The sequence below is a fragment of the Gymnodraco acuticeps genome, unplaced genomic scaffold (genome assembly GCF_902827175.1).
Source record: "Gymnodraco acuticeps unplaced genomic scaffold, fGymAcu1.1, whole genome shotgun sequence".
Taxonomy (NCBI): Eukaryota; Metazoa; Chordata; class Actinopteri; order Perciformes; family Bathydraconidae; genus Gymnodraco; species Gymnodraco acuticeps.
In genome coordinates this window covers 1,867,602-1,875,689 of record NW_022989985.1, presented here as the reverse complement: position 1 = coordinate 1,875,689, position 8,088 = coordinate 1,867,602, and the positions used below count along the sequence as shown (strand labels likewise).

The following is an 8,088-nucleotide window of genomic DNA, read 5'->3' as shown; positions in this document are numbered from 1 at the left end:
TTTTCACTATGCCGTCTCCTACCACAAGTAAAAGGGTTTTTTTTTCCCCACTAAATGCCTATTACCCTGTTGTGTGCTAAAATGAATAATACAAGGTTGAATGTTGAACACTGTGTCTGGCTGTGAGAGTCCAGCTCAGGACGAGCAGGGGCTGCAAATGGACAGACTGTGGTCCTTGCATGTTTCATTTCATTTCAAACCTTTATTTATCCAGATAAATCCCATTGAGATCATTGAACTATTTTACAAGGGAGACCTGCTCAAGTAGGTTCCACATGAAACATAAAAACATTAACAGAACAACAAAAGGACATCTTACATCATCATCACAGGGATTACAATTTACATAACTATCCACATGTACAGGTACCAACAGCTTCCGATTGAGTAGCATCCAACCGAGCTTTAAAAACATTTAGTGGCACCAGATTGCTCAGTTTCCATTTCAGTTGCAGACTATTCCAAGACAGTGGCGCTGCACATCTAAAAGCTGTCTTCCCTAAGACAGTCCTAGCAGTTGGCACATTTAATAAAACTACAGCATGCGATCTCAGGCAGTAGCCACTTACAATTCGCCGTGAGATCAGGGAGCAGATATAGGATGGAAGTTTCCCTAACATGGCTTTGTAAATAAAATGTACCAGTGACTGAGCCTCCGTACAGTTAGTGAAAGAAAACCAGCCCTTGCATACAGGGTACAGTGATGCGTTAATGCTTTACAGTTTGTCACAAATCTTAGCGCGCTGTGATACGCAGCATCTAACTTGATCAGGCAATTGGCAGGTGCATTCATATAAATCAAATCACCATAGTCCAGCACAGGTAAAAAGGTCACAGTGACTAGCCTTTTCCTGGCCTCAAGCGAGAAACAGGACTTATTTCTGTAAAAGAAACCTAGCCTAACCCTCAGTTTTTTAAGCAGGTTATTGACATGAAGTTTAAAAGTGAGACAATCATCAAGCCAGATACCAAGGTATTTGTAACAGGCAACAACTTCAAGTTTTGTTCCTTGTGTAGTTACAATATCTAAAACATGCTCTGGTGTCTTTTTAGCTTTAGAAAAGAGCATTACCTTGGTTTTCTCAATATTTAAAAGAAGCTTTAATTCAGAGAGCTGAGTCTGAATAATGTTAAAAACAGTCTGTAATTTAACACCAGCCTCCTTAATGGAGGGACCTGCACAGTACATCACGGTATCATCCGCATAAAAATGAAAAGTAGCTTCATCCACATTTTCACCTAAACTATTGATGTAGATGGAGAATAAAAGTGGACCTAAAACAGAACCTTGAGGAACACCATTATCAATGTTTAACCACTCAGAAGACAGCCCATCAAAGTGAACACATTGGGACCTTTCAGAGAGGTAGTTTTCAAACCACCCCACTGCATGGCTGGACATGCCTATACTGGCTAGCCTCTGCTTTAAAATGCGATGATCGACGGTATCAAACGCTTTGGACAGGTCAATAAATAGAGCTGCACAACTCTGCTTATTGTCTAAAATACTCGCCACATCATTCACCACTTTCATTGTCGCAGTGATGGTGCTGTGTTGCTTTCTGAAGCCTGACTGATGTTTAGACAGGATGTCATTTGTACATAAAAACACCTTTACCTGCTCACTCACTAGGCGTTCGAGCACCTTAGCCAGAACTGATAATTTTGAGATGGGCCTATAATTATTTAATAAAGTGGCCTCCCCACCTTTTAGTAGAGGCAGGACATACGCTGACTTCCACAATTTTGGAATTGTGTTAGTGCTGAGGGAGAGGTTAAAAAAAATTTTTTTTTAAAAAGTGAAGTTCCCACATTTGCAGCAGGTGCTGCAAACTCTTCTGTCCATGCAAAAGTGGCACTGCCTCCTGCTCTTCCGTTCACTGATGAGAGAAGGTATGGCAAGCCGATTTAGCTTTTATTCATTTCTGGAGGATATCAAAAAATCAATTCTTACTAGCGAATTCTTGATATAAAAAATGCAATTCTTACTAGTAAGAATGCGAATTCTTCAAATCAAGATTTCTTATTCTTGATATCAAGAATGTGAATTCTTGACATCAAGAATTTAATTCTAACTAGTTGATATCAACAATGCAATTCTTACTAGTAAGAATTGCATTCTTGATATCAAGAATTTGCATTCTTACTAGTGAGATTCGCATCGTTCTTCTCATTCATATCAAGGGAAGTTGGAATTTGAACTAGTTCAAATTCCAATTTCTGATATCAGTAGTTCAATTGTTGATATCAGAAATACAATTTGTTCAAATTCCTTTTTTTGATATCACGAATTCAATTTCAACTAGTCGAAATGCCAATTCTTGATATCAGAAATACAATTTGAACTACACTGCACAAAAATATAAATGCAACACTTTTGTTTTTGCTCCCATTTTTCATGAGATGAACTCAAATATCTAAAACATTTTCTATATACACAAAATAACCATTTCTCTCAAATATTGTTCACAAATCTGAAAAAATCTGTGATAGTGAGCACTTCTCCTTTGCCGAGATAATCCATCCCACCTCACAGGTGTGGCATATCAAGATGCTGATTAGACAGCATGATTATTGCACAGGTGTGCCTTAGGCTGGCCACAATAAAAGGCCACTCTGAAACGTGCAGTTTTGCTTTATTGGGGGGGGTCCGAAAACCAGTCAGTATCTGGTGTGACCACCATTTGCCTCACGCAGTGCAACACATCTCCTTCGCATAGAGTTGATCAGGTTGTTGATTGTGGCCTGTGGAATGTTGGTCCACTCCTCTTCAATGGCTGTGCGAAGTTGCTGGATATTGGCAGGAACTGGAACACGCTGTCGTATACGCCGATCCAGAGCATCCCAAACATGCTCAATGGGTGACATGTCCGGTGAGTATGCTGGCCATGCAAGAACTGGGATGTTTTCAGCCTACAGGAATTGTGTACAGATCCTTGCAACATGGGGCCGTGCATTATCATGCTGCAACATGAGGTGATGGTCGTGGATGAATGGCACAACAATGGGCCTCAGGATCTCGTCACGGTATCTCTGTGCATTCACAATGCCATCAATAAAATGCACCTGTGTTCGTCGTCCATAACATACGCCTGCCCATAACATACGCCTGCCCATAACATAACCCCACCACCACCGATTCACAACATTGACATCAGAAAACCGCTCACCCACACAACGCCACACACGCTGTCTGCCATCTGCCCTGAACAGTGAAAACCGGGATTCATCCGTGAAGAGAACACCTCTCCAACGTGCCAGACGCCATCGAATGTGAGCATTTGCCCACTCAAGTCGGTTACGACGACGAACCGGAGTCAGGTCGATACCCCGATGAGGACGACGAGCATGCAGATGAGCTTCCCTGAGACGGTTTCTGACAGTTTGTGCAGAAATTCTTTGGTTATGCAAACCGATTGTTGCAGTAGCTGTCCGAGTGGCTGGTCTCAGACGATCTTAGAGGTGAACATGCTGGATGTGGAGGTCCTGGGCTGGTGTGGTTACACGTGGTCTGCGGTTGTGAGGCCGGTTGGATGTACTGCCAAATTCTCTGAAACGCCTTTGGAGACGGCTTATGGTAGAGAAATGAACATTCAATTCACGGGCAACAGCTCTGGTGGACATTCCTGCTGTCAGCATGCCAATTGCACGCTCCCTCAAAACTTGCGACATCTGTGGCATTGTGCTGTGTGAGAAAACTTAACATTTTAGAGTGGCCTTTTATTGTGGCCAGCCTAAGGCACACCTGTGCAATAATCATGCTGTCTAATCAGCATCTTGATATGCCACACCTGTGAGGTGGGATGGATTATCTCGGCAAAGGAGAAGTGCTCACTATCACAGATTTTTTCAGATTTGTGAACAATATTTGAGAGAAATGGTTATTTTGTGTATATAGAAAATGTTTTAGATCTTTGAGTTCAGCTCATGAAAAATGGGAGCAAAAACAAAAGTGTTGCATTTATATTTTTGTTCAGTGTAGTTCAAAATCCTTTTTGATATCAGGAATTCAATTTCAACTAGTCGAAATGCCAATTGTTGATATTAGAAATACAATTTGAACTAGTTCAAAATCCCTTTTTGATATCAGGAATTCAATTGTTACTAGTTCTAATTCAATTTAGATAGGAGGCCATGAGCCATAATGTTTTTAAAGTACAGAAACATTCAGAATGCATGACGATTCCTTCAAAGGTTTTGTAATAGACCCCTAGTACTCTTAATTTATAAAGTAATACATGTGAATTATTGAGCTCATTAGTGGCCTGACTGGCCCTCCTCATTTGGTCTAAAAAAAGTCAATGATCCAACAATGACAACACTTGGTTGGCTAAGGATGTCATGTGGAATGAAGACGTTCCAGTCTTCTTACGCTTGTGGGATGGTTTGCCCTCAGATGTTGGACAGACTGTGTTAGTATCCTCCTCTGGCTCCTCATCACTCTCCGACACCAAGCTGGACATTGCCGTCATCTCCTCCAGCTCCTTTTCACAGCGGGACTGCCTGGCTGCTGCATCAGCTTGACGCTCCTCTCGCCGCTTCACCTTGAGCTGCAGCTTTTTTTCCAACACACCAAATGTGGCCACTCTGTCGGTCTTCATGCTGGCCAAGAAAGCTAGGTCTTCTGGGTTATCAATCAGCTTTTCAACATTTGGAGGCCACAGCGGAAATGTGGCATCAAGTCTGCACTCCATTTTCTCCAATTGTTTCGCTGTAGTCTCACTGGAGCGCTTGGCCTGGGAGATTTTCCGCAGCTTGTTGTTAGCATTGACTAAGTCTACCATCTTGTGGCAGGCACGCTTGTCGCTCACCATTGGGATGTTGGCTTTCTTGTAAAATGGCCGCACCTGCTCCAGGATACCCTTGGTTGCCTCGAACTGCGACAACGCTCCGTTTGCACCAGGTTTCTTGGCAAGCATGCAGCGTAAGATCTGACGACCAGTTGGCAGTTTGGCGCCGGTGATGATGCTATCCTCACTGGTGATGCTGGGGCCCAGACCAAAGACCAGGCTGCGACTGCTAGTCTGGCAGGGACCAGTTGGTGAGGGCAGCATCTTAGGAGAGCTGGATCCTGGGGTGGGTTTTGTTGTGCAGTGCCTGGGAATGAAAAGGACACAAGCTCAAGGATAGTGTTTAAAATCATATCTTAACATACTTAATATCACTCAATTATGATAAACCATGCTGTATTTTAGCTGTACATCGTCCAACTTCATCATTACAATGATAACTTACTACCAGAGTAGCTAGCTGTGCTTGGAAATATACCTATGTTTAAAATGTTAATTTAATACAAGGACAAGGATAGAGTTTAAAATCATATCTTGGCATACTTAATATCACTCAATTATGATAAACCATGCTTGCATAAGCCTCAAATTTTAGCTGTACATAGTCTAACTTCAACATAACTTACCGTTACAGAGTAGCTAGCTGTGCTCGCAAATATACTTATATTTAAAATGTTAATTTACTGTAACAACTACAATGCTACTCTCAATAAACATGAGACATCAATACTCTGAATTAGGGCTGGGCGATTTGGCCTAAAAATAAAACCTCGATTTTTTCTAACTAATGGACGATTTTCGATTTAAACCTCGATTTTTTTCTGAAATGATATGGATCCTCCTGGATGTGGTGAGTTAAGTATGGCGAGTAAAAAGAAGAATAAAACAGATGGTTGGAGTAAAGATGCGAGGACTTGACATTTTATTTTGGGATCATCCACATTTCCAACAAAGGTTCACGGATGAAAAAAATGCCAATACTGAATCTGATGTTAGAAATGTTGACTGCATCTGGTTTCATTTCAATTTCAACATTTCTATTATTTCCAAATGCACCTGCATGGAAAGAAAACCTATTAAATATCACTGTCCAGAATTATTTGGGTTGCATATTTAGTTATGTGAGAAAAATATACATTATACACTTTTGTCAATCATTTCAACAAATCATATCTCAAAGAAAATTAAAAGAAAGTATAAAGCCTCATATATCTTTGAAAATGTAAAACTGTTTTATGAAATATGTTTTTGTTATGTTCCAATACAAAATATAAAGGCTATAGGTCATCAGTTAAACATTTTTAAAAATAAAATATATATTGTTATATGTTTTTAATATAATAGTGAAATAGAAAAACATGTCCAAAATAAATCAGGTTACAGGATGTTGATTTCAGGAAAGGTAATATTGGGGTTTGTTATAGCTTGCAGGAAGTTAACCATTAGAATAATTGCAATGCATGAATTCCAGGTTAGTCTTGCTGTTGGCATCAAACAAAAAAATCACTTCAGACTGGTTTCATCATTTAAAAATATCATGTTGAATGATACAAATACAACAAATAATGATAATAAAAAAATACCCTCAAACAAAATAACATCCCTTTAACTTTCTAGGAAGTTTTCTACAGGTTTTTCGCGAGGAAGACAAGCCTGTCTACTGCCTCTGGCTTGAGGCATGCTCTTTGGCATGTTACAATATTACCCCCCGTACTGAAAACCCTCTCCGAAGGGGCACTTGTGGCAGGAATGGAGAGATATTTATTGGCCAGATAACTCAGTCTTGGGAAGTTAGCTTCATGTAGCTTCCACCACTGCATGTCTCTGTCGCAGGTGCTGGAATAAGTTGGTTGTGTTCCCATGTTTTGCAGCGATCGTCTTTCTACAGACCTTACACAGAAGAACAGTTGTTTGTTCTATGTCTGACTGCTTGTACCCGAACCACTTCCATACAACTGAACTTACTGAAGTGGTACCTTTTTTAGGAATGAGTTCTTCTTCATCTGTGTTCGTGGACATTTTTATGCTACGTCTGTCGTAGTGATGTGTCGGTCGCGAACTATTTAAGTGAACGACGGGAGCCGGCTCTCGCCCGCGAACGAGCCGTTTTTTTTGCGGAGGGATCGGCATGAAGGCACATTATGCAATGTGCAATGTGCACATTATCCCGCTTATTACATGGCCAAATTCTCAGCAAAGTAACGACATGACTCCCAATATTAATTGAAATGCTTTTATGGATTTAGAAAATGATTTTATTGATTTAAAAAATAGTTTTGTATTGATTTAAATTGACATGCATCCGCTAAGAAAAATAGTGCGTTGTTACTGTTTGAACTAACGTAGCAACGGCAGGAACTGTTTCGATAGTGTTTTTGAGGAGCTTTTTGATTACAGATCCAAAAAAAAAATCGCGGTTTTTCGGTTTAGCCATTTCACAAACCGTAGGAAAGTAAAAATGCGATTAATCGTGAAAACCGAAAAAATCGCCCAGCCCTACTCTGAATATGACATTGTCCACTCTAGAATAGCTGCTACTGTTGATGTTAAGCTTAATAGCTTAGCTAACATAGATAGCTAACTGTGGTTAGCAAACTATTGCTAGCTAACGTTAGCTAGATGTAATGAGCACCAAATACCTATAAATATGACTTAAGTATACAAAGACACAACTACAGATATGACAGTAATATGTACTAATACATACCCAACACAAAAACAGAAAGATCACCTCAGTTTTCTTGAGCTGCAGTCTTGTTTACCTCAGATCTCCATGGCGCCCATTGAGCACGGTTTACCACTTTAACCAACAAAAACAGATGTGCGGTGGCACCCCTAAATCATCATGTATTGGAAAAATATTTTGCATATGTTGTTTCTACATATATTGGAACACTTTTAGCACCCAGCCATGTCAAAATTCAAGAATTGTGTTTTTTGATGCACCCTAGTGTCCAGTGTTAACTGTGATGGTTATTCTCGTGTCCAGGAAAGAGAAGCTTAAAAAGGAGACTAAATGGAGTCTCTGAGATGTTTTCAAATTGGTACTTTAATTAATAAAAAGCGTGGTAAAGTCACAAACAGGATATTGTCCGACAGAAAAGCAGCTGTCTCTGGCCCTCGCTAGCAGAGAAAAGAGGCCGAACCCCTCAGGTTTCGTTGTTTATATAGCCTCTCCTGGCTCCTCCCTGGGGGCCGGCTCTCCGACTATTTAATGTCCGTTGTTACACATATCACAGTATACAGACATTGTACATTCAATATATATCTAAACACTCCTTTTCTCCTCCTTAACTCT

The 8,088-nt window shown here is 40.4% G+C and overlaps 1 protein-coding gene across 3 annotated transcripts; it reads right to left on the bottom strand.

Annotated features, from left to right (window-relative positions):
• Positions 1-3,970: 3,970 nt before the first annotated feature.
• On the bottom strand, positions 3,971-7,848 carry LOC117543971. 3 transcript variants are annotated; one of them, XM_034212675.1, is made up of 2 exons: positions 7,498-7,848; positions 3,971-5,097 (listed from the first exon to the last, which is right to left on the bottom strand). In XM_034212675.1, the coding sequence occupies exon 2, from the start codon at positions 5,052-5,054 to the stop codon at positions 4,299-4,301; it is 756 nt and encodes a 251-aa protein (XP_034068566.1). In that variant the 5' UTR covers positions 5,055-5,097; positions 7,498-7,848; the 3' UTR covers positions 3,971-4,298. The 3 variants fall into 3 exon arrangements, with proteins under 3 accessions (XP_034068566.1, XP_034068564.1, XP_034068567.1); XM_034212673.1 differs by having other exon boundaries at positions 7,522-7,848; XM_034212676.1 differs by having other exon boundaries at positions 7,553-7,848.
• Between the last annotated feature and the right edge of the window lie 240 nt (positions 7,849-8,088).

Bases quoted from the DNA above. Each gene is read 5' to 3' on its own strand.
- LOC117543971 (XM_034212675.1), bottom strand. From the start codon at position 5,054: ATGCTGCCCTCACCAACTGGTCCCTGCCAGACTAGCAGTCGCAGCCTG.